Here is a 26,493-nt window from a genome sequence, read left to right as displayed (position 1 = left end):
TTTTTGGTATGTAAAATTGCTTTGTAAAATATTTGCTCCATCTGCTGAAAGCGGCAAAGACAATTTTCCCTTGATAGCTAATGGCCCATTTCGGCTGTGTGGCAAGTGATTCGCTGCAGTGGCGGCTCTCATTAAACAGAATGGTGAAAATGCGGTATATAATTCCATACTTATGTAGCATTATCCACTCACTACTTCTCGAGGAGTCTGTCCCTCATTATCCAGGCCTCCACCTTGCACCAACATGCAGGCCTAACAGTTGATTTGACTCAAGAAGCGTTTTGTCCAACCGAGGCACATATGTTGTGCCTCCATTCCAAAGCTCAGCACAACTGCTTCACCCCAACCAGACGCACTAGAAAGGCTCATTCCCTTTCAACTTTCCAGCTCTTAAACTGCTGTTTCTTTTTTCCCCTCTCCATGGGGGACCATGGTTTTCTTTCCAGGCTCACCCCATCGCACTGCATGCTGGGGATTTCAATAGATAAAGATTAAGCATTTCTTGAAATCCTTAATTGAACTTTGCACACACACAAAAGCAGAAACATTTCCCCCCGCGGGCCAAAGCCACTGTCATAAAAGCCCAACAGTCACTGCCCTTGGTTCATGGTGTGTGTGGCAGTCTGTGATCTCTCTCTTTAAAGGAGTTGTTTACACTATACCCTGGATTACTCCAACATCTGCTAAAGGAACAATTAAAAATAAATAATCCAGGGTGGTTTAAAAAAGAAGAATATGTTCATGTTTGGGGGAATGATATTAAAAAGTAGTTACAGCAGCAAGTGGTAGATTTTTAAAAGATATTTTTAACGTTGGAAAATGGGCTTAAGGGCAATTAGATTCAACATGAGTGACATCAAGTAAAAACATGACTCTTTTAAAGATCATGCAATATTTTAAAGCAGAAACCATGCAGTTTAAAAATCAACCATAAGTAGAAGTGGCCCCAATTATTATTATCAAGAATAGGTTTCCTTCTTTCTAGTTAGAGAAATAACACTGGTTGAGATAATTTCACATGTTGTAAAGGCTCTTTAGTTGAGAATTACAAACGAAAGAAAACACATGTGCCCTTTAGACTTGATTTTTCATTCAAGTAGGGGGGAAGAGGGGTGAATTTGTCAAATGAAATTAGAGACTATCAGGAGGGTTTATATTTTACTTTTATACAAAAGGAATAGGCAAGCATCTGCCTTTCTTAATTAGAGTCTGTACTTTCTTTGATATTTCTACAGGTACAGATGTATGTATTTGAGGCGGATGTGATAACACTATGTATTTATTATTGTTTTCTTTTTCTATAGACCATGCTCATTAAAATACCAGGGCAATAAATCAGTGAATTCCAAAAGTGAGGATTTTTTTGTTTGCTCTGCCGTAATTACACGAAAATTTGGGTCTTCTCAAGGGCATCCCTCTCTCACTAAGGGGCGTGAAGGACAGACGACCAGAAGCGAATGGCGCAGTCGCCGGCGGAGAAGAATAAAACCCAAATCTGAATCAGTTCCAAATATCTGTGCCTGCTCTATGGCTTTCAGCAAAGTAGATATTTCCAAAGGAACTTCAGCGGGGTCTTCCTGGATGTGCAAACACTAAACAATTCTCCTTCCTCTCATCTTTTGCTTTATTCCTTCCTTCCACGCTGTTATTGCGAAAAACTGGCAGTTAAATTCAATTGATTCAAAATATTCCGGATCCATATGGCCGCCAACCCTGGAGCTGAGGCGGCGATAGCGCCTCACTGCTGTTCTCAAGCATTTGCCTCTCCCCTAGTCCCCAGATGGTGGGAGTAACATTTAAACCTCCTTTTCTCTGCCTTGTACAATAGACCTTGGCACCATTTCAACTGTTTACTCCGGTAATTAACAGCTCTGATACCACAACAATTACAACTCCTACACTCTCACCACAATAATGCTATGAATTAGTGAGAGCTAATGGCTGGAAGGTAGAGCGTTTCCAGACTGTGAGATCTGTGCATTTTTAGAATAAAATAAAAGGTACAAACAGCACGCTTGCAGTAGACAATGATTACCTAGTAATTAGTTTACACAAAGCTTCCTATTTAATGGCAAAACGCTGTAATTAACGTGTGACAGAAAATCAAAGGGTACTTTGTAAGCATATGAAAAATTAACACTGCAGGCCCATAGCTTTATGTACTGATTAGAAGCATATTAAATCAATAGGACACACAAACCAACAGCTTGTATAGCTGATTATTATAGGTCCTCGGAAGGGGGACCCAGCTTTCATTTAACTTTGGGAGGCAATTTTCCTTCTCCTGTCATCTTCCTCAGGCACAGAAAAGCACCTCAGACCCAGCCCTGGCAGCTTCATGAAAACAACCATTCAACTGGAAGAAAACATTCTAAGTCATTTTCAGAGATAAGGAAAAATATGTAAATGATTAAGACTTTCCAATGATTGTGGTGACGTGCTGCTGCACTAATTAGAAAAGATTCCAACTGGAACCAGAAAATGAAGCATCCAGGTCTCAATCATGTGGTCAGAAAAATCTCTACTTTATCAGGTCAATGCCTTTTTATTCAGCATGTAGAAAGTTTAAGTGACTGGAATCATTTTCTATCTTCAAGTGATAAGAAACCAGGCTGCTATCAAGGTTTATTCTTTTAAAGGCATTGTCTGGGAAAATCATTTGGTGGGCACACCTGGGTCAACATTATGTATCTTCAATGGTCACAATCCTATATAATGATAATTGATGCATAGAACAATATGCTAGAAGCATCCAACATGCTAAAAGACCTTCTGAATCACAATAAAAAGATTACATTTTATGTGCTCTTTCAACATTACCTGCAGTTTATTTGTAATGCAACTTTATGGTCATATTAATAACAAATAGCATTCCTTTCTTGTCTTTTTTTTTTTTTTTTTTTTTTTTTTTGTCTCTTTAGGGCCGCACCCGAGGCATATGGAGGTTCCCAGGCTAGGAGTTGAATTGGAGCTGTAGCCACCAGCCTATGCCACAGCCACAGCAATTCCAGATCTAAGACACGTCTACAACCTACACTACAGCTCACAGCAACGCCGGATTCTTAACCCACTGAGCAAGGGTAGGGATTGAACATACATCCTCATGGATGTTAGATTCTTTTCTGCTGAGCCATGATGGGAACTCCATAAATAGCATTTCTTGAAGTCATTTGCTAAGTCTGTTGGTAGGCAATTCTCATCACTGCTCCCCTGGAGATAGATACTAATCTTATTTCTCTTTATAGTTGGAGAGATAGAGGCTTGGAGAGCAGAAGTGATTTGGCCATGGCTCCCCACCCCTGCCCAGTAGCCTCAGATGCCAAGTCTATGGAACCCATAAAGCCTGACCACCTCTTATATATGCCGAATGCTCATTTATTCATACTAACCCATTCCAAACCTCATTGTGCTTAAAAGGAAGTTAGGAAGTTTACCATGTCAACCAGGAACAGGAGGCTAAAAAAAAAAAAAAAGAAAAGAAAAGAAAAGAAAAATGCGGTTGCCTATCCAAGAAATAAGGTACAAAATACATTGTTTTTTTGTTCTTGCCCACAGCCATGTAGAAGTTCCTGGGCCAGAGATCAAAGCCGAACCATAGCAGTAACAATGCCAACCAAATCCTTAACCACTAGGCCACCAGAGAACTCCTAATACAATTTTTTTTTTTTTGCTTGCTTTTTTTTTTTTAATTTTACTGAAGTATAGTTGACTTACAAGGTTGTGTTCATTTCACGTGTATAGCAAAGTGAATCAGCTATGCATATATATTTATCTATTCTTTTTCAGATTCTTTTCCCATATAGGTTATTATAGAATATCGAGTAGATTTCCCTGTGCTAATCACAGGGAAATTGTTAGGTCCTTGTTTCTTACCTATTTTAGGTTTAGTAGTGTGTATATGTTAATCCCAACCTCCTAATTTATTCCTCTCCCCATGTTTCCTTTTTTGGTAGCCATTAGTTTGGTTTCGAAATCTTTGAGTCTGTTTCTGTTTTGTAATTTCTTTCGTATCATTTTTTTTATTAGATTCCACATATTAGTGATCTCATGATATTTGTCTTTGTCTGTGTGGCTTCACTTAGTATGATAATTTCTGAGTCCATCCATGTTGCTGCAAATGGCCTTATTTCATTCATTTTTATGGCTTATATTCCATTGTGTATATGTACTGCATCTTCTTTATCCAGTCCTCTATCAGTGGACATTTAGGTTGCTTCCAATTCTTGGCTATTGTAAATAGTGCTGCAACAAATGCTGGGGTGCATGTATCTTTTTGAATTATAGTTTTCTCCAGATAGATGCCCAGGAATGGGATTGCTGGATCATATGATATTTCTGTATATAGTTCTTTAAGGAACCTCCCTACTGTTCCCTATAGAGTTGCACCAGCTTTCATTTCTACCAACAGTGTAGGAGGGTTCCTTTTTCCCCACATCCTCTCCAGCATTTATTGCTTCTGGACTTTTTGATGATGGCCATTCTGACTCGTGTGAGGGAATACCTCATTGTAGTTTTTATTTTCATTTCTTTAATAATTAGTGATATTGAGCATCTTTTCATGTGATTTTTGGCCATCTGTCTGTGTTCTTTGGAGAAGTGTCTGTTCAGATCTGCTGACCATTTTTTAAATGGGTTGGTTTTTTTGATATAAAGTTGTATGAGATGTTTGTATATTTTGGAGATTAATCCCTTGTTGGTTGCTTTGTTTGCAAAGATTTTCTTCCAGTCTGTTGGTTGTCTTTTAATTTTGTTTATGGTTTCCTTTGATGTGCAAAAGCTTTTAAGTTTAATTAAGTCCCATTTGTTTATTTTTATTTTCATTATCTAGGAGGTGGATCAAGAAAGATATTGCTGTGATTTGTGTCAAAAGAAGTGTTCTGAGTATGTTCCCTTCTAAGAGTTTTATAGTGTCTGGTCTTATGTTTTAGTCTTTAATTCATTTTGAGTTTATTTTTGTGTATGGTGTTATAGAGTGTTCTAATTTCATTCTTTTTGATGTAGTTATCCAGTTTTCCCATCTTTGCTTATTGAAAGGACTATATATTCTAGCCTCTTTTGTCAGAGATTAATTGACCATAGGTGTATGGATTTATTTTTGGATTTCTGTGCTGTTCCAATGATCTATGTTTTTGTGCCAGTATCATAATGTTTTTATTACTATAGCTTTGTAGTATAGTCTGAAGTCAAAGAGCCTGATTGTTCCAGTTCCATTTTTCTTTCTCAAGATTGCTTTGGCTATTTGGGTCTTTTGTGTTTCCATGTAAATTTATAAATTTTTTTTTCTAGTTGTGTGAAAAATGCCATTGATAATTTAATAGTGACTGAACTGAATCTGTAGTTTGCCTTGGGTAGTATAGTTAGTCTGACAATATTGATTCTTCCAATCCAAGAACATAGTATACATTTGTTTGTGTCATCTTCGATTTCCTTCATCAGTGTCTTATGTTTTCAGAGTATAGATCTTTGCCTCTTTAGGTAAATTTATTCCTAAGTATTTTATTCTCTTTGATGCTATGGTAAGTGGGATTATTTCCTTAGTTTCTTTTTCTGATTTTTCATTGTTATATATAGGAATGCAAGGGATCTCTGTGTATTAATTTTGTATCCTGCAGCACTGAATTCATTGATGAGCTCTAGTAGTTTTCTGGTATCATCTAGGATTTTCTATGTATAGTATCATGTCATCTGCAAACGTAACAGTTTTACTTACTATTTTCCAATTTGGATTCCTTTTATTTTTCTTCTCTGATTGCTGTGGTTGAGACTTTCAAAACTATGTTGAATAAAAGTGGTGAGAGTGGCCATCCTTGTCTTGTTCCCAATCTTAGCAGAAATGCTTTCTGCTTTTCACCTCTGAGAATGATGTTAGCTGTGGGTTTGTCATATATACTTTTATTATGTTGAGATAGGTCCCCTTTATGCCCACCTTCTGGAGAGTTTTTAATAAATGGGTGTGGAATTTTTTTTTTTTTTTTTTTTTTTTTTTTGCTTTTTAGTGCCACACTTGCGGCATGTGGAGCTTCCCAGGCTAGAGGTCTAATTAGAGCTACAGCTGCCGACCTTTGCCACAGCCACAGCAATGCCAGATCCAAGCTGCATCTCCAACCTACACCACAGCCCATGGCAACGCCGGATCCTTAAACCACTGAGCAAGGCCAGGGATCGAACCTGCAACCTCATGGTTCTTAGTCGGAGTCGTTTCTGCTGTGCCACAATGGAACACTTGAGTGTTGAATTTTGTCAGAAGTTTTTTTCTGTATCTAATGAGATGACATGGTTTTTATTCTTCAGTTTGTTGATACACTGTATAATATTGATTGATTTGCAGATATTGAAAAATACTTTCCTCTCTAGGATAAACCCACTTGATCATGGTGTATGATTCTTTTGATATATCATTGTATTTGGTTTGCTAATATTTTGTTGAGGATTTTTGCATCTATGTTCATCAATGATATTGGCCTATAATTTTGATGCTACTCTGATTGTGAAGATAGGCTGTTTAAGTTTTGGGAGAATTTACAGGCTCACCAAAATGATCATGCTAGGGTATCACATCATGAAAGACATCAGAAGTTTGTCACTCTATGAACAATCAATGGGTGATATCTAAAACTCACTTTCATCACCCATGCACATAAATAGGTACATGAAGCAGTTAGGTTGCAAGCTGAATCCTAGGGATTTGCCAGACCACCTTTCTCTGAAATTCTGAGGCGTGTGTACTGACAGCCCTCATATCTCTACCCTGCTGGCAATAGGAGAGCAGCTCCCCCATCAGCCATGAAAGGGAAGAAATTTGAGAGCAATAACTGCTGCATTCCAGGGCTGTTTGTGTTTTCCACAAGTCTCTATAGAAAGCAGAAAATCTGCCACAAGGACAGCAGGCCACAAGGGCAGGGTTCTGAGGGAAAACACTGCTCCAGACTTTTAAACAAGAAGTCTTTTCTAAATGGATTCAGCTTGGTTTGTCAAGGGTATGGGGGCCAGGAGGAGTGGAGGTGTTTTTTTTGTTGTTGTTGTTTTGCTTTTTGTTTTTGTCATTTTAGGGCCACACCTGAGGCATAGGGAGGTTCCCAGGCTAGGGGTCCAATCGGAGCTGTAGCAGTTGGCCTACACCATAGCCATGGCAACGCAAGCTCTGAGCCGCATCTGCAACCTACACCACAGCTCACAGCAATGCCGGATCCTTAATCTACTGAGCAAGGCCAGGGATCAGACCTGAGTCCTCATGGATGCTGGTCATATTTGTTTCTGCTGAGCCATGATGGGAGCTCCGGATGTGGGTTTTAAGCTAAATGTTGATCATTTACCAGCTGTGAACTTGGGCAAGTCACTTTATTTTCCAAGCATCAATTTCTCCACCTCTAAACAGAGTAACACCTTCTTATCAAAAATGATGTGGAAGTAAATAAGTGAAAACTTAAGGGTTTTTCTGAAATTGAATGACTCAATTCACATAAAGTGCTGAAATACCTGGCATCCAGTTGTCCCTCAGTATCAGGGGAAATTGGTTCCAGGACTCCCCTGGATACCAAAATCTGAGAATGCTCAAGTCTCATATGTAAAATGGCATTGTACATTCAGCCCTCTGTGGAGTCCACAACTGTGGATCAAATATATAGCTGTACAATTCTATTATTATTATAAACAAATATAGGGAAATGTCAAGACCTTACAGAATATTTGTAGATCTACAAAATGCTAAATTTCATGTCTAGGTCAGTGTTTTGGCAACTACTAAATACATAAAGATAATCCAAGAAGTCAAGATTTTGAAATATAAAAATAAAAAAAATTATCTTTTATATGTAGTTTAATGATTAGGGGAAAATGAGTTCTTAGGTTTTTTTTCTTAACCTAGAAAACCTAGGTTTTTCTCTTAATACTAAGATGTTGTTTTCAATATAAAATGATAAATAATAAGACATGGAAAAAGAATCCCTTGCTAGTGATAAAATAACTGTGGCCATTGGGTAACATTCTGTTTTTCCTAAAATTATAAGATGCATTTTGACACCTGAAATGAAAGTGCAGATAGCTCATAATATCCAGTGCTGGTAAGGTGGTGGTAAAACTAGTATGCTTATTCTCTGCTAGTTGCCCTGGAACTTGGTACTTCCTTCTTAGGAAGTAATGGTATGTATGTAACAAGAGCCATAAAGCATTCTACCCCGAGTCTTTCTCATAGGGAAATAATTCAACAGAAGCAAAAAGAGGTATATACAAAAAGCGAAAATAAAAACAAACAAATCTTCCCTTTCTCCTCCGTCTTTCCTCCCTCCCACCACCACAAAAAAGAAATCTAAATTTTCCAGCTTAGTTGAAAGTTTTCATATATTAAAGTAAATCAACACAAGGGAATATTATACAGCCATTAATCGTGATGACTGCAGGTAAGTCTGGAGAATGTTTAAGGTCTGAAGTTTAAATAGCATATGTATAATTATTATAACTGTAAGAAATAAATACTGTCCATTTGGAAATTGCTGCACAAAAATGAAAACAACTCTGTTTGGAGAAAGTCATTATGTACTTATTTTGTTAAATATTTCTTTTTTTTTTGTCTTTTTGCTATTTCTTGGGCCGCTCCCACGGCATATGGAGGTTCCCAGGCTAGGGGTCGAATCAGAGCTGTAGCCACCGGCCTACGCCAGACCCATAGCAACGAGAGATCCGAGCTGCGTTTGCGACCTACACCACAGCTCACGGCAACGCCGGATTGTTAACCCACTGAGCAAGGGCAGGGACCGAACCTGCAATCTCATGGTTCCTAGTTGGATTCGTTAACCACTGTGCCACGACAGGAACTCCTAAATATTTCTTTAATTTTGTTGTATTGTCTTTTGACTTTTCTTAAAAATTTTATGGGTAAAGGGTAATGGTTCTTTGGCATCTCCTAATAAGTACCTATTAAATTCCACAAAAGCACTAAGCTCAGTCATCTACAGTGGCTCCCATGACCCAGTTACAAAGCCATCTCGATGGATGGAGTTTTCACAATGGAGACATAGAGAGTTCTAAGGCACTGACTTATTAATAGTTTTCTTTTGTAATAGTGCATTTTGTTTGCTGACTTAGTTCTGCAAAGAAGTAAAATAACTATTGTGGTGTATTATACTTTTTCTAGACTTGGGTGCCTTGAATTAGTTTTTTAAAAAATATATATATGTATCTCTATTTTCTTGATGATCCCAAATTAATTTCAAATGTCTAACAAAGTACACCAAAGTACAAAAATTTAAAAATGCTCATGCAAAGGGCTAAAATAGTGATACTATATAGTAGCATTCAAGAGCCAGTTCGATTTCTTTTTTTTCGTTTTTCTTGTTAAGTGGTGAAGTTGTGATGCCAAGACTTCTGCATCATACACTCTCCATCCAGTAAATAAGGTCTGCACAGAGAAACCCAAAAATAAACTGGCTTAGCTCTCTCTACAAAGTCCTTTTGCAAAGCAGTGTCCCCAGACATCACTGCCACCAAGACAATCTTCCAGGAATGAGGGAGGGAAGTTTTACCCTTTAAAGAAAGAAAAAGGCACAAGAAGGACTGGCACCACAGCAAATATCTATCTGGGTATCCCCACATTGTCTTAGGTGAGAATGTCCAAGAAGATTTTTCCCTTACAAGTGTGTTTTTGCTTAAACCTTTATTCCTACTGAATGAAAAGAAATTCCCCTGACTGGGGAGTGGGGACTTTGGAATGTGTACACAAATGTAGTTTCATTGAACCTTAACAAGTATTGAGTACTTAAGTGAATTTACTGGAACCTATTGGGGGAAGTAGGTTTTGCTAGCTGGTAGAATGAAGAGAGTAAGGTTGGTACCAAGCCACCAAGAGAAAAATGAGAGTTGTGGTGTTCTCAATGTGGCCATCAGGTAACATTGTGCTTTTCCTAAAATCACCTACAGGTCTACTCTGATTTTTTAAATGTGACTTTGGCTTTTTAGCATTTGTTGGTTCTGTGACTTTGTTTCAAGTCTCAGCTGCAACCAGACAAATAACTCTGGTTCTCAATTAGATAGGTTAAAAAAAAATCTTTATATTAGATCCTTGAGTCTACACTGAGTCATGCCTACATCTAAAACCAATATCTGCTATACACATGAGAATCTCAAAACAGTTCAGACTCCCATAAACTGTCCTGTTTTTAATCTGTTGCCTACAACATACCAACGAGAAAAATTATGGTATAGTGTTGTAAACTGTTATGCAAATGATACTATTTGTAAGTATTAACATAATTTAGTGCTTACAGTCATATTCTCATTTCTAATAATTCTCCCAGAATGGAGTCTTTCTCTGGACTCTTAGCCTGCAGGATAGTCTTTCATCAAGAAGCTGAAATTTTTAATAACCTGCCAGCATATGTTTTGTATGTGCCAGGCTAGGCTTGATGACACAACATCTTCATTATCAAAAGAAACAGGTCTACAAACTGTAATAGGACATTAAAACATGCCTGTGCTCATAAAGTAATGCTTTGATGTCTAAATGTGCACCATTATGATGGTCTTCTGGAACAAAGGATACTTCTAATCCTAAATTCTCTATAGCTACACTCAGTAGAGATTGCAGTTCACTTCCACTCTGAATGTGATTTTGCTTTGAAGGCCAAAGAACGTCAATAGTGTCCTACAAAAAAAACCAAGCTTTTCAGAACTACTTTATTTTTTATTTTTATTTTTGCCTTCTAACCACACTATGGCTAAGCACAGGTCTCAGGGTTTAAAAAGATTTCCAAATAATTCTTTTTCCTTTGTTAAGTTAAAAAGGAAGGATTTAGACAGATTATTAGTTATTCAAAAGTGTTTCACATTTAACAACATTAACAACAATACCAAATGTATTTGGTGACAATTTTAAATGGTATAGTTTAAAATAATTGCAATTAAATAACATATAGTAAGGTTTCTAAGTGCAATTCAGCCAAATGCCAATGTTTTAAATATTTTTAAAACTTAAAAGTCAGACATTTCAAATTTATCATAGTTTAATGTCAGGATAATTCTATAAAAATTATTGGCTTGAAATATTGTGACCAGCAAATACTTTGTACACCAACATTTCACTATTTTAGGTTTAAAAAGTCATACTTTTCATGGTTTAATATCTATAGCTGTGCTAAAAAAATTTTTATGCAAGATGAAATAAAATCCAGTCCAGAGAGGACACAAGAGAAACCTCTGTGGGTCTCAAAATTAAATACATTTTCCTTGTTTTATTTTTTTCTAGAAGAGTAATTCACTTTGGTATCCTTTAAATAATATGTAAAAAGCTGGCCATGACAGGTACTGCATTTAGTCCACTCATTGATAGAGGGGGAAGAAAAGCCCAGAATAGATCATGGGGAGGACAGAAACATTTGTCAAAGGGAACTCTCACTTCTGACTGTTCTCTAGATTTATTCATCATTTCATTTTCACAAGAATAATGTGGTTCTCTTTTGTATGCCCCTCCCTTTCTGTCACTTGTGTCTTGATTCATATGCCTCTGTAGGGGGGGTGCTCAAAGAAGATGCAAGTCACGGCACAGCCCACCCCTACAGGCGTAGATGGGGAAGGAATCAGTTCAGGGAATTTGTGTCTGAATTTTCCTAATCAGTTTTGCCTTTACCAGCAGCTCAGCCAAAACAGAGATTTGGGATTAAGAGAAGCCAGGCAAGTTAAGGCCTCTGATGCAAAGTGAAGTGATTTTAGAATGGTGGGTTTAATTAATGTTATATTAAGTCATATAACACTGATTATTAAGAAAGTTTGAGGAGTTCCTGTTGTGGCTCAGTGAGAATGAACCTGGCTAATATTCATGAGGATGCAGGTTCCATCCCTGGCCTTGCTCAGTGGTTTAAGGATCTGATGTTGCTGCAAGCTGCAGCATTGGTTGCAGATGCTGCATCGTTATGTTTGTGGCATAGGCTAGCAGCTGTAGCTCCAATTCAACCCCTAGCCTGGAAACTTCCGTATGCCACAGGTGCGACCCTAAAAAAAAAAAAAAGAAAGTTTGAAACAGACTGTTAAGTTTTACAATTCATCCTTCCACCAATATACATGCAAAAATCTACACATGTCAGTCATATGCTGAATTTTTACCTATGATTCAGTTTTTGCTGGAATGTATTATTTTCTCAACATCTCACAGAGACCAGCAGTTCCATAAATTTCCTTGAATTGTCTTCAAAAACATATGACTACTGACAGAACGCTATTATACATTAGCTTCCAGGTGACAAACATTCACTAATAGAATTTCTCTCTCATAATAAAATACAGCTAACTTAATAACAACAGTTGTTAGAAGCACATGATCAAGACCCACTTAAAGCAAATGATTAAATTTGTAATTTTATTTGAATATGGTAAAAAAATTACTTCCTAATTATCATAATCAATTTGAAGACTTTTAGGGCCCCAAGAAGGAATATTTAAAATAACCTAATCAGAGTTTGGGTATAACAAATACAAACTACTATATATAAAATAGATAAACTACAAAGTCCTACCGTATAGCACAAGGAACAGTATATAGTATCTTGTAAATAAACTATAATGGAAAAGAATCTGAAAAAGTGTATGTATATGTGAAAACTGAATAATGTTTCTGTACACCTGAAACACAACATTGTACCTCAACTACACTTCAAGAAATAAAATAGGAGTTCCTGTTGTGGCGCAGTGGTTATCGAATCCGACTAGGAACCATGAGGTTGCGGGTTCGATCCCTGGCCTTGCTCAGTGGGTTGAAGATCCAGCTTGCCGTGAGCTGTGGTGCAGGTTGCAGATGCGGCTCGGATCCCGCGTTGCTGTGGCTCTGGCGTAGGCTGGTGGCTACAGCTTCAATTCGACCCCTAGCTTGGGAACCTCCATATGCTGTGGGAAAAGGCCCTCGAAAAGGCAAAAAGACAAAAAAAAAAAAAAGAAAAGAAAAGAAATAAAATAACCTAATCAACCTCATTTACTTTGTATATAAGAACTAAGGCCCAAGAAAGTAAAAACTTGCCTAAGGTCTCACTACTGGGATGTAGATGACATGGTTGAGTTTAGAGGAAAGTGTCTTATCTCCTAGCAGAGCCTTTTGCTTTATCTCCTAATGTTCACAGACACTTCAGGTTTATGTTACCATCGAACACTCACTTGTGCCCATTTCTTGCTCCAGTCTTCGTGGCCATATCTGTGACTCTCCTTTAGGACCCACTTGTAGCACTTTAGGTGGGAAGGGATGTCACAAAATGCAGTCCCATTTCCTCCAAACTCATAGTCCATTTTAAAGAGCCAGCGTTGGATTTTCAGGTGATCGATAACCAGCTGACTCACTTGTTCTATTATCTGTGGGGCCAAAGACACAGCAACACTTAGTATAGCTAGTTTCCTGGATTCCTTCTTATTGTGTTAACTTAGTTGTGGTACTTCTCATGTTCATATAGTCCGTTCATGTTCATTCTGTTATCTTCTAGTTGTTAAGACAGATTAGAAGTTTGAAGTGTTATTTATCTGTATACACATATATGTATGTGTGTGTGTGTGATGTAAACAAACAATTGGACCAAAGATGTTTAAAAATATAATCTTTTTTGAAAGTATTTTGAAATTATCATTTCACTGGCTTTTGAAGGCAAAAGAAAAAAATCTGTGAATATCTATAATTGAATCTTGGTATTCTTTTTTCAGAGAATTGTGTTTACTTATTGATTCTTCAAGTGACGTTTTTATAGTTTCAAGACTATAAAAATTTATAACCTTGAAAAATTTAACTGTTTAGAGCTTTGCAGAGCTTTTAAATGTTATAATCTATAACACATTTAATTTTTCCTCATTAGCATACATGAAATACATTTGTTTGTCTGGTCAGTTGACCAAGTGCATTGTATGTATTATATGAACAAGACAAAGGAGATAAGTGGGTGCAGCCCTAAAAAAAAAAAAAAGAAAAAAAATCGACAAAAGGTAAAATATTCATGAAAACAACTTTCTTGGAATACACACCTATGCAACATATTATTTGAAACAGTATTCCCTCGTGAACTGGGCTCAATCACATGGATGTTGCAGGGATAGAAGTTCAAGCTCTAATATCACAATCATAATAATGGTAATAATACCTAATATTACTGAACTCTCAGTAGGATCTAGGCTTTTGGCTAAGCTCTGAACATGAGTTTTCTCATTTAATATTCACAAAAACCTATGAGGGAGGCACCATTATTAGTTCCAGTTTATATACAAAAAAACTGCCCCTCAGCTAATTTAAATAACTTGCCCACAATCACACATACTGAGTGGCAGAGCAGAGACTCCACCTAGGCTGCTCTGAGGTCAACACCTGAGCTCATTCCCTGACCACTGTGCTGCCCATCTCAATCTGCAGAGAGGTGGAAGAGAAGTGTGAGGCAGAGAAGGAAGAAGGGAGCAAGAGAAGCCAACTTTTCTTTAAGTCAATAATCTATTTGGGATACTTTTGAATCAGGCAGAAAGCCTATAATAAGACTACTTAATTATAAGTAATACTGTTCTAGTGGAGCCTTGGCGAAAAATAACTCATTAGATCACAAAATTATTCTTTTGTTTAGTTTTCTCATCTAACTTTCTAGTCTATACTTCACAGAAAGAAACAAAACAATTCCAAGCATTCCCTCTCCTGATGCTACCCCGTGCTGTTTTTGGCCATGATCTATGCTTAAGGAGGCCTGTGTAACACTATTCTCTTCTCTTTTCATGAGTTTTTATTCACTAAATGGATTAAAAACAAAAAACTAAACAGTGGGAAGGAACTCAAGATTACAATTCTGTTGAAATCTGAAGCTGGAAGATTAAAATTATTTTGATTGAAGGCACAATCTGTTCTCTGATTTGTGTGTTTCCAGCAAATCTTCCTGGGGATGTTATACTGTACAGCAGTGTGGAAATGACACAGGCATACTTGGAATCCCTGGAAGCCCCATGCAACCATGGGGTATTCACTGAGGGTGAAAATGGAATTGTTTTAGCTCCCTAATCATCAAGTAGTATCTGTGTATAATTTGGGTGTTTAAATGACAAGTACTCTGACACCATACAGTTGTGACACCATACAGTTGTGAGCATAACCTAGGAAGATTTTTCAGTGTGCCTTCCAAAGTGACATCCTTCTTTCTCTAATGTTGTATTGAGAAGATAGATTCTATTTGTTGTATTATGGTCATATATTGCAGAAGTAGAAATGATCTTTGGCCTGTTAATATCCAATAACATTCTATTGCCAGTGTTAGGAAAGGTATTCTGGCACAGCCTTTTTCATTGTATATTTGGAGGTTTCAACTAGTAACAATTATTATCTGTTTCTTCCAAATCCTATTATTTGTTCCTTCTGAGAATCTTATAAATGGATACCCGTTGATGGATCCCTTACAGTAATGAAAAGGATCAATAGTATTGTAAAGACTGCACCAGTGGAAAGAATTATGTGCTATCTTTAAGTGAAAATTGAACAGTGGTTTAAAGTAGCATAGGCATTTTTGATTGTTTAACTAAAGCTGTCAGTATTTCATATGGAGCACATGACAGGAAGAGAACTTGCATGGTTACTTTGTGGATGAATATAGGAAATGCTCCCTGTGCTCAAGCAGGAGTTTAAAAATAAATAAATAACTTAGTCATAAACCAGATGACTTTATGCTGTTGCCAAACATTTATCATTTTCTGTTTGAGTCTGTTGATTCAAAAGATGTAATATATATATATATTTTGTTGTTGTTGTTGTTGTTGTTGTTGCTATTTCTTGGGCCCCTCCCGCGGCATATGGAAGTTCCCAGGCTAGGGGTCGAATCGGAGCTGTAGCCACTGGCCTACGCCAGAGCCAGAGCAACACGGGATCCGAGCCGCGTCTGCAACCTACACCACCGCTCACGGCAACGCCGGATCGTTAACCCACTGAGCAAGGGCAGGGACCGAACCCGCAACCTCATGGTTCCTAGTTGGATTCGTTAACCACTGCGCCATGACGGGAACTCCCAAAAGATGTAATATATTTTTTAACTGCCATTCTGGTGTAGGGAAGAAGTCTATCACTAAAATCTAACTGATAGCCAGGGATATTTATTAATCTAAATTAAAATAATCACAGCTCTCTTTCACCAGCTTTAAGTTTATGATGCACATCAACATAGTCAGTGTAATTGATTCGTCACCATCTGCAAATTTAACATGCTGACATATTCAGATAGATTAGGTAGGATAGTCACTATCTGAAAAAATCTCAGTGGAGTATTTCAATCCTTGAATGACCTCAGACATATGTTTTCCAAACAAGTAGCACAGACCTCAATTATAACTTGGTTTATCATGATACAGTTTGCACATGCCATAGGTGAATGACACCCCTCAAATACAATTTGTCTTCTAGAAGAAGTTTTTTTGTTTTTTTGTGTGTGTATTTTAGGGCCACACTCACAGCATATGGAAGTTCCCAGGCCAAGGGTCAAATTGGAGCTGCAGCTGCTGGCCTGCACCACAGCCATAGCGATGCTGGATCCGAGCCATGTCTGCGACCTACACTACAGCTCACAGCAATGTATCTTTAACCCACTGAGCAGAGCCAGGATCGAACCTGCATCCTCATGAATACTAGTCAGTTTCACTACCACTGAGCCACAATGGGAACTCTGAGGAAAGGTTTTAAATCCTACTTCTGAATATCAGTTTTAGAGGGAGGTTTTTCTGCATTAAATGTGCCTGCAACTTTAACCACAATCAACATATAAAGTTCTAAACTACTTCATGGCAAAGGTTGCCCAAGTTCTCATCAGTGGGGATGAAAGCAAGACATACAAATGCTGCACATACATTTTAAAGTTTTGAAGATTGTTTAATGTAATATATATGGAATCGTATCATTTAAAAATGCATTTCACTTGTATTAAGCCCATCAATCTAGTATTCTACAGGGAAGCAGAGTTACGCAATCCACTTTGTTACCTTCAAATGCCAGTGGAGGATAATGACCATGGAAGTGACACACCAGTTCAGGGGGAGCCCCTCTCTTTTACTCATATTAAAATTGCCTTTGCCTTTTCCAGATTCTTCCATCTTCAAGAGAAACTTTATTCTTGCACCCATGTATTGCTTAAGAACACTCTAGCAAGACTAAAACACTTTGGGGACAATTTAATAAGTTAATATTTTCTTCAAACTAGTCTCTGGAAAGTAAGATTTGTTGAAAGGCTTGATTTGGGGGCTTAGCAACTTTGAGGTGCAAAGTATCATGACCAGGCAGCTAACAGAAGAAGCATAATCCCTAAATATTGTCTCTTACAAACACCCTCATTGTGTAGAGAGTTAATTTCCCAAGAAGTGGGTGCCTGAGATAACTTGTGATTGGCTCAGAGTAATGGTTAAGAGATGTACTGAAACAGAGGTTAAGAAATGTTAACAGCCATTTGCTTTTTATTTTCTTTACTGTGAAAAAAAGATAGCAGTTAAATGGAAGAACACCTGCCAGAGCTAACTCAGAGTAGCTAATTACTAGTTCTCTAGTGGCTAATTTTGTAGAGGCTAATATTATATTCTCTAAACAGTTAGGTCCCTAACTATGTGCTAGAAGAATGTATAGTCATAGACTAGGACCAAGGCAAAACTCAGAAGCAGATAGTTTTCCTCCTGGAGTCATTTCCCTTTCCCTTTCTGGAGTTTTCCCCTTCCTTCCTTTATGGCTCCCTCCTGAGAGCTAGAATTTTTTTTACAGAGCTACCTGTGTCTATAGTCCTCTGCCACATGACCTCTGCAATATGACTTGGCAGAGAGACTCAATCCCTGGAGCTTTCTAAATCTGCTCCTTGTAGCCAAAACTGACTCTCATATTTCTTAGGGTCCTGCTAAATGACTATCTAACTAATATGATGATGAACTCATCTCTGTTAAAGCAATAAATATTCATAGCAGGTTAATACATTAATAGGAGCTTTAATTCCTTAATCCAAATGAATAAATACTTTGGGAGTTCTAACAATTTCTATAAGGCCAATAGGAAGATATTTTGAAACTTGAAGGCCTAAAGTAGATCTTATCAAATCAACTCAAGTATTCCACACTATTCTTCACTGGGTGGGGTTGACTCCAGAAGACCTAAAGTTCCCCCAAGGTCAAGAGGATGTGAAATATTTGAACAGAGTCTCATTTGTCCACCCCGCATACCTGCTGGTGACTGTAGATGTTATATATTCCAGGAGGGACTGGCACATTGGCACTGTCAAAGATGAATTTACTTCCAGACTTGGTACTACAGAAATGAGCTAGTTCAGGCTCTGGGCCCAGGATGGGTATGTCTAACATATCTGCTACAGCCAGATCATCTCTGTGAAGGAGCCCGCTGACAATGTAGGCTTCTTTTCCTTGGATGAGATTTTTAATTCTTTTGATTGCCTTGGGACTGTACATCAGGTGAGTGGCCAGGCACATATGCTGCTTCTAGGGGGAAGATCATATTTTTCTTGTTAAAGGTGTTCTTTTTCTGGTCCATACACCTAATTTATAATGTTGCACACAATAAATACATTATTAATAGCAAGCTGGGTTATGACCTATCCTGTTGTTTAGCAGTTTAAATTGATAAAAGCTGTTGGGGTGAGGCTTCATAATCGCTCACATCTTTAGTGTGTTGGAAATAGGCTCACTGGGAATAGAACTAATTACTACACATCTGTATTTATTTGATCCACGTGGAATTATCCTTCTGTCAGAAGGAAAAGAGGCTGACGGCCTTTGGATAATAGTGATTCATCTCTACAACACTTCTGGCATGGTTTAACACTAAGGCGTCTGGAAAATCAATACAAAAAATGAAGAAAAAAAGCCCTATGGCATTCTTTACTATACAAGACTCCTAATCTGGCAACTCTTTAAATGAGTCAGTAGAAAAATGACACTTGACTTGATAATTCCCAAAGTTCTACCACAAATTCCATTTCAGAGAATATGTATTTTTATGATGACTATCATGGTTCTTAGCCAACACTCCAGAGAGGAGTCATGAATGGAAAATATCTGAGGATTTCAGCAAGACTCAAATTTGTTTTCCAATGGAAAAAAACTTTCTATTTTTGACTTTAGACCCAGCTCAGCAATATGTGTGACTGTCTCATTCAATTAAATAATTTCAGCATGTCTAATAGAGGCAGAAGATGGAGCCAGATGGTCAGCACAGAGTAAAACTAATACAAGCATGTCTCAGTGCTCAAGGAGTGGGGACACAGATGAGTACAATTAATGCATAACTAATATAAGGCTGAGAAGGGCCATAAAGAGCTACAGAGTGCCTTGGAGGCATGGAAGAGGGAGGCAGAGGCCACATGCTAGTGGGGGAAGCTGAAAAGGCAAATTACTCATCCTCCTTGGGCCTCAGTTTCCTCATCTGTAAAATGAGTATAATGATAGTACCCTCTCAAAGGGATGCTATGAGGATTAAGTGAGATGACAACAAGAAGTACTTAAATAGTGCCTTGGATATAATCACTTAATGAATGTGAGCTCTTATCATTGTTATGAAAGAGGTTGGGTTGAAGTGAGTTCTGAAGGACGGGTAGGATTTTATCTGGTAAGGGTAGACATGGCCCACGACAGATTATCAGAACTCAAGATTGTGTCATTTCCTCTGGAGAAGAGGGCATCATGGCACACGAGAAAGTGCTGAGGCTAAGGAGTCAAGTGGTTCTGGCTTTGAATCCAGCTCTATCCCTCATGAGCAACCTGAACTTGGGCAAATGACTTAGACTCCTTGAACCTAAGTGTCTCTGTCTTACCTATTTGATGGGTTGGCTGTAAGAATAAAATTAGATCATGTATGTATAACACCTATTATAATGCATGGTATTGAGTTGATATTCAATAAATACTAGTAATTATTTTTACAAAGAAAACTATTAATATAAAGTCATTAAAATATCATGCACAGTCTTCCCACTGTGGTGCAGTGGGTTAAAGATCTGTTGTTGTCTCTGCAGCTGTGCCAGTTTGCTCCCTGGTTCAGCACAGCAGGTTAAGGATCCAGAGTTGCTGCAGCTGTGGCATAGGTTGCAGCTGCAGCTCAGGTTTGATCCCTGACTTGGAACTTCCATGTGCTGCAAGTGGGGCCAAAAAACAAAACAACTCATGCAAATAATATAATGTAAGATGTGAGAGTCTGAAGAGAGTTCAAGGGATTTTGTAGATTGGCACCTAGTCCCCCAATTTAGGTCAAAATTACCCCCAATTTAGGTCAAAATTACCTATTCAGCATGGCATTAAAATGTGGAGAAATTCTTTTTTTTTTAAATAATTTTTTTTTTATTTTCCCACTGTACAGCAAGGGGGTCAGGTTATCCTTACATGTATACATTACAATTACATTTTTTCCCCCACCCTTTCTTCTGTTGCAACATGAGTATCTAGACAAAGTTTTTAATGCTATTCAGCAGGATCTCCTTGTAAATCTATTCTAAGTTGTGTCTGATAAGCCCAAGCTCCCGATCCCTCCCACTCCCTCCCCCTCCCATCAGGCAGCCACAAGTCTCTTCTCCAAGTCCATGATTTTCTTTTCTGAGGAGATGTTCATTTGTGCTGGATATTAGATTCCAGTTATAAGTGATATCATATGGTATTTGTCTTTGTCTTTCTGGCTCATTTCACTCAGTATGAGATTCTCTAGTTCCATCCATGTTGCTGCAAATGGCATTATGTCATTCTTTTTTATGGCTGAGTAGTATTCCATTGTGTATATATACCACATCTTCCGAATCCAATCATCTGTCGATGGACATTTGGGTTGTTTCCATGTCCTGGCTATTGTGAATAGTGCTGCAATGAACATGCGGGTGCACGTGCCTCTTTTAAGTAGAGCTTTGTTGGGATAGATGCCCAAGAGTGGGATTGCGGGGTCATATGGAAGTTCTATGTATAGATTTCTAAGGTATCTCCAGACTGTTCTCCATAGTGGCTGTACCAGTTTACATTCCCACCAACAGCACAGGAGGGTTCCTTTTTCTTAAAATGTGGAGAAATTCTGAGCCACTATTTTGGGGACTATGAGTTTGCAAACTGTTGGAGGGTATAACTGCTGAGTATAAGAGAGAGACTGAGGATGAGGAGAACCTCTGGATTTCAGTCCTGTCTGAATTTGTAACTTTTGGATTGATTTAGAAAACTCTTTCTGAGTCTCAGTTCTCCATATTCAAATGAGGAGTGAACTAGAAGTGTCTAGGGTCCTCCCAGCTGTGAAATAATGTTCCCTTTAAGAACCAAAGCTCTTCTGGACATATTATTTAATGGTACAGAACTTCTGCTTCAGATGTTGAAAAAAGTTTTGATGGGTAATATGATGGTTGTACAACAACCATCACTGAACTATACACTTAAAATTGCTTACATGGCAAAATTTATGTTACGTATATTCCACCTCCCTGCCCAAAAAGGACAAAAAAACCCAAAGCTCCTCTGAGAAGAGGATTTATGATTTACCCTTTTGAACCCTTCCTTCAGCGCAAGTGTTCTAAGTTCCTTCGTCTATGCAATATGTCTTTTCTACCATAATTTAAATCCATTTTCAAAACACACTTCTGAGAATGTAACTCTAGGCAATCCACTATTCCATTAGACAATGGCTGGTGACAGCACCTGACAGCAAAAGTTTGTGCTTACCATCTGATTGATCACTGCTTATCCCCCTTGTTTATTTCACTCTTTTCCTTTCCCTACACATGATTCCAATGAGGAAATGTGGAAAAATGTATGTCTGGGAGAACTGGTGACTTGAGTCATAACAGCTGTGGTGGGCTTTTCAGGGTGCCTAGAAGAATGTTTCAAAGGGGGCACTTCTCTCAAGTTCTCAGCATTTTGGTGTGTACCCTTTCATTTGATCCATACAACACTGTACCAATTAACATTTCCTCTTTTGGAGTTGAGGTAACTGAGGCTCAGGTGATTTGCCCATAATCACACAAGCTGGTAAATAGCAGCGACAAGATTCAAACTCAGTATTAGCACAGTTTTCATGCCATAAGTGCCGGGATTTCTCCCATTTTACAGATTGAGTAGTGAGGTCCGATGGCTTTATGAAGAGTGATGAGGGGATGGCGGATGCAGCAGTAGAACCCTCATGTTAAAGTTCTGAGCACATTTCCAGCCAGGATGGGTCTGTCTCCTTTAGGGATGTTTCTCTATGGCAAGTACTCTACCCAAATCTGTTATATCATCTGTGAGCATGCCTTATTCTTCAGACAAGATGGTACCATAGTATTGTGTTCAATGTGTGTTTAGTACAGTTTCAAATGTGGGTGAGTGATATATACTACTGACCACAGGTTGTGTGTGACCATTTAGAGAAAATCAGTATCATCAGATCCAGGCTGTAGATTAACCCAGATGACAAAAAACCTAAAATGTTCCTAATTGCATAACATTATAGCTACATTTAATTTAGCATCACTAATTTTGTTTGACCTCAGACAAAAGGTAGTCATCTAGGATCTTCATAAACATTAAAAGTTCAAAAATAGACATGATGACTTTATAGCAGCATTTTTTACCATTACAAATTCAAACATTGTACAGTAACTTAAAGAGATGTACAGACAGAGTTTTGGCACACCTTAAAAAAATCTCCTCAAAACCATCCATTCGAATGAACATCAGCACTAATATAATCTCTCAAACCCATTAAAAAGAAATAAAGCCACAACTAAACATGAGTGGGAAATGGTTCGAAAGTGAGAGTTAAACTCACACTTTCAAACCATTTCCTCCTCCTGTATTTTAGAAAATTGATTGCCTGTGAGTGATTAGTTTCTCAAATAATTTAAACAATGAGAAGTACTAAGTACTTAAAATATTCCCTGCTTATTTCTATTCCCAGAGATGCAAACCTACATTACGAATGTAACTTGATGCCTCTGTTAGTGCCAACTACGAATCTGCTCTTATAGGAGTTGAAGAGTGGACTATAAGGATACATTTCCCAGGAAATAGACCACAGAGCTGGAAAGGACTTCGAAATGATGTACTCAATCACCTCGTTTTACAGATGATGAACAGAGGACCAGAGAGGTAAAGAGGCTTGCTCAAGGCTACAAGGTCGTATAGGAGCAAGATAGTCATTCCAATTCATGATAGTGTTCTGGGGTCAGACAAATTTGAGTTCATAGTCTTGGCTCCACCAGTGACTTGGGACAAGGAAATAAGCATTGGTTTCCTCAGCCATAGAAGGAGATTGATATTTTCTGTCTTGCAGCTGTAGTCTATTTATCAAACAAGAAAATGAATACTAAACATTTGATAACTGTTTGCTGTTTACAACACTTTCCTTTTCCCAAACCTAGTATCCCTTCCCCATTCATGCCTCTTCAATGTATGTTTGTATCTCAGATATACAGAAACTGCTTATTAGCACCTACAAGGTATTAGCTCCAGTTTCTGGCTGGAGAAAATCAGGAAATTAACCACACACTAATTATAGTTCTTTTCTTTCCCTGCTTCCCAGTAGCCACAGTAACTCTGACATTGAGGCTACAGAATAGCTAGGAAGCACCAAAGCAATCCTTGCACTGGTGGAGGATATTGGAAAATTTCTGAGATTATAAGTAGTTATGATTTGTCCTCTATCTTTTCCTGCCCCTAACCTTGCCTTCCTCTTCCACAGCCAAATGGAGCCAATGAAACAGAGATAGGTGGAGGGCTTTTATGGAAATATTGGGGTATCCAGTTAGGAAAAAATACAATATTCATATTTATAGACGAGAGTAAAATTCACTGAGTATATCAGCAAAGTAGAAATATCCAGTCACTTCTGATGGAACATGATGGAGTTTAATGTGAGAAAAAGAAAACATATATTCTTAGTGACTAGGTCACTTTGCTGTACAGTAGAAATTGACAGAACACTGTAAATCAACTATAGTATAAAAAATAAAAATCATTAAAAAAAAAGAAAGAAAGAAATGTCATAGCAACCCACCTCAGCCCTGGCAGGATTTATTTATTTATTTATTTATTGGTCAAATCATGGTGCATCTGAAGTGTTAATGGGTAGTAACTCAACACATAGGTACTTCCTGCATGGAACCATGCAATCAGTTTCTCTGACAATAGAGAGTTGATTTTGGTGAATCCCACTTGTGAATGAAGAGAGCTCTCTTTCAGCAAATTCAGACTATTGGATGATATTAAAAGTCTCCTCAAAAGTGCACAGGTCACTAGGTATTAAAATGTTGGTTGTTTACCAAGGAAAGTTTAAATTATTAGAATATAGAGAACTTCATTTCAAACCATCTCTTATACTGCCTTATTCTAGATTGCTGTTCTCATGGTTCCATGTATTTCCCAAAAGTTCTTGTTTAGGGATGAGATTCAAGCTGGACTTCACTCTATTCATTAAAAATTCAGTTTTTAAAGAAGTTTTAAAAAAACTGGCCCTTACTCAATATGAACCATGTGATGTGGTTAAATAAGACTGAATTTCGCTGAGGGGAAAAAAACCCGTGGAATAACAAAGAATACCAGTGTGGAAATCAGAAAACAGGGGCCTTGGGCTTGATTCTGTCCCAAACTAGCTCTGTGACCATGGGCAGTCCCAGCCTTTCTCTGCCTCTGTGTATTCCACATAAAATTAAGAAAAAGAAATCATAGATGTTATAAATTCACCTACTTGATGGTACAACCTAATAACTATAATTAGATTTTAGCTACAGAGAAACTGGGCAGCAGTAGCTCAGCTAACTCTGCAAGTTAAACTGGGATATTTATTTCCTGCAGTCCAACTAGTAGTCTAATCAGTAAAGCTGTTAAACTTGCAATAATATTTCACTGATGTGTACCAGAGCGTTGCAAGTTATAAAATTTCCAATTTAATTTTACTGCATCCCTGAAGCCGTAGTAATTAGAAGACAAAACTCACAGTGAAGATGTTTATAGCTTCAGGGGTGATAATTTTGAACCTGTCCTGCAGGTCACTTCTGTTCTCAAGGTTCCCTGATTTGACAGCTGCCTGTAGACTCAGGATCTTATTGTAATACAGTAGTAACTCATCACTCATTTGATGGGAGCAGATGTAGATGACGCTCACATTGGCATCTAAAAACAACAGGCACAATGTTAATTACTGGTGTAAAGGTAAATGACATTATGAACTTTGGCATTGGATTGATGTTGCACAGTTTACAATAAAGAGCATATCCAAATGCCACACTGAAGAAGTTAATTTAGATTGGTTTTGTACAGATCTTAGCAATTTAATGGACTTTTTTGCACTTTGCATTTCTCTAAAGAAAAGATAAATAACACCACCATTAAAAAAAAAAAATAGACATGGGAGTTCCTGTTTTGGCTCAGTGGGTTCTTAACCCAACTAGTATCCATGAAGATGCAGGTTCGATCCCTGGCCTTGATCAGTGGGTTAAGGATCTGGCGTTGCCCTGAGCTGTGGTGTAGGTTGCAGATGTGGCTTGGATCTGACATTGCTGTGGCCGTAGTTCCCAAGCTATTGACCCCTAGCCTGGGAACTCATGTATGCTGTGGGTGTGGCCCTTAAAATAAATAAATAAATGAATAAATAAAAATTTAAAAATAGACACAGTGAGTCTTTCAGAAGGAAGGTTGTGAGTTACCATGAACATGTACTTTCAAATAATAGCTAGGGATTTAGCCCCAGAACTCCCATTAACAACAATAGGAATTGTATATTGGTTTAAAAATTTTATCCCATTAACTTCAGTAAATTATAAAACAGAGCTGTTAACTTTAGAAAGCTGATGAAATTGCAATCTCTTATTCTGCCTGGACTTGGCAAGACCAATTCAGGGGACGTTCTGTCCAAATAAATGGTCTGTTTATGACCATAGCAATGATTATTTCAAGAAAACAACTCTTTCCCTTCTCAATGCCCAAAGAGAAATATATTACTTAAATAGAACATCTAGTGATTCTTGGTTTAAAGGAAACACTATCTTAACTGTTCTTCTTAAGATGTGCTTCTTATTATGTGCATAGAAAGAAATCCTAACTAAATATCCCATCCAAGTGGAAGAGTGAGATGAGATTACCCACTCCAGGCTGCAGAATATTTTAGGGAGTATGGGTAGGAAATCAGCAGCCAATGGAATCACTCATTCATTCGTAAAATAACTGACTGATCAGTAGGGGCAAAGCACTCAGCCAGACATGAAAGTAAATACAGGAATCAAAGCAAGTGAGATGCTGTCTGTGAGGAGCAACCATTTTATATGTACAGACAGCCATAAAACATGGTAGATGGTGGTAGACACAATGAAGCATGCAGATGAAGTGCCCAGGGAAGATCAGAGAAAGGAGCACTGTGAAATGTTTCCTTGGTCAGGTAGGGCTGAAAGGGGATTTTAAGACTCCTCTGTTCAGTTTGGCAGAATGTACAAAGCATAGACTAATTCAATTCTACCTCAGCTGTCTAGGGAGCCTGAGCACATTATTTGACCTTTGTAGGCATTGGTTTCTCCATGTATAAATGGGGAATAAAGTCACCTGGGG

General features: G+C 37.9%; 2 protein-coding genes across 20 annotated transcripts in view; one reads left to right on the top strand and one right to left on the bottom strand.

Annotated features, from left to right (window-relative positions):
* The window catches only part of AAGAB (alpha and gamma adaptin binding protein), a 308,159-nt gene that overhangs the window by 97,668 nt on the left and 183,998 nt on the right, over nucleotides 1-26,493 (top strand). The window contains exon 5 of one of the 3 annotated variants that reach the window (XM_084979083.1): nucleotides 22,853-23,043. The exons of the other annotated variants lie outside the window; for them this stretch is intronic. The gene's annotated coding sequence lies outside the window, so the exon portion shown is untranslated. The remainder of the gene's footprint in view (nucleotides 1-22,852; nucleotides 23,044-26,493) is intronic. 3 annotated transcript variants of the gene reach the window in all.
* IQCH (IQ motif containing H) overlaps nucleotides 1-26,493 on the bottom strand; it is a 237,670-nt gene that overhangs the window by 90,365 nt on the left and 120,812 nt on the right. For 11 of the 17 annotated variants that reach the window (XR_014817110.1, XM_084978737.1, XM_084978733.1 and 8 more), the window contains 3 exons: nucleotides 24,890-25,065; nucleotides 18,163-18,435; nucleotides 13,132-13,323 (listed from right to left, as the gene is read on the bottom strand). Coding sequence is in view for 16 of the 17 variants with exons in the window: in XM_084978737.1 (XP_084834863.1) it covers nucleotides 13,132-13,323; nucleotides 18,163-18,435; nucleotides 24,890-25,065 (641 nt within the window). In the remaining variant the exon portion in view is untranslated. The remainder of the gene's footprint in view (nucleotides 1-13,131; nucleotides 13,324-18,162; nucleotides 18,436-24,889; nucleotides 25,066-26,493) is intronic. The other 6 variants (XM_021100401.2, XM_084978779.1, XM_084978807.1 and 3 more) reach the window with 2 other exon arrangements.

Source organism: Sus scrofa, chromosome 1, assembly GCF_054392235.1.
Source record: "Sus scrofa isolate SSC_HxYL_T2T_F1_AM1 chromosome 1, Sscrofa_HxYL_maternal_Yorkshire_Landrace_v2.0, whole genome shotgun sequence".
In the NCBI taxonomy this organism is placed as follows: Eukaryota; Metazoa; Chordata; class Mammalia; order Artiodactyla; family Suidae; genus Sus; species Sus scrofa.
This window is presented reverse-complemented; position numbering and strand designations above follow the sequence as displayed.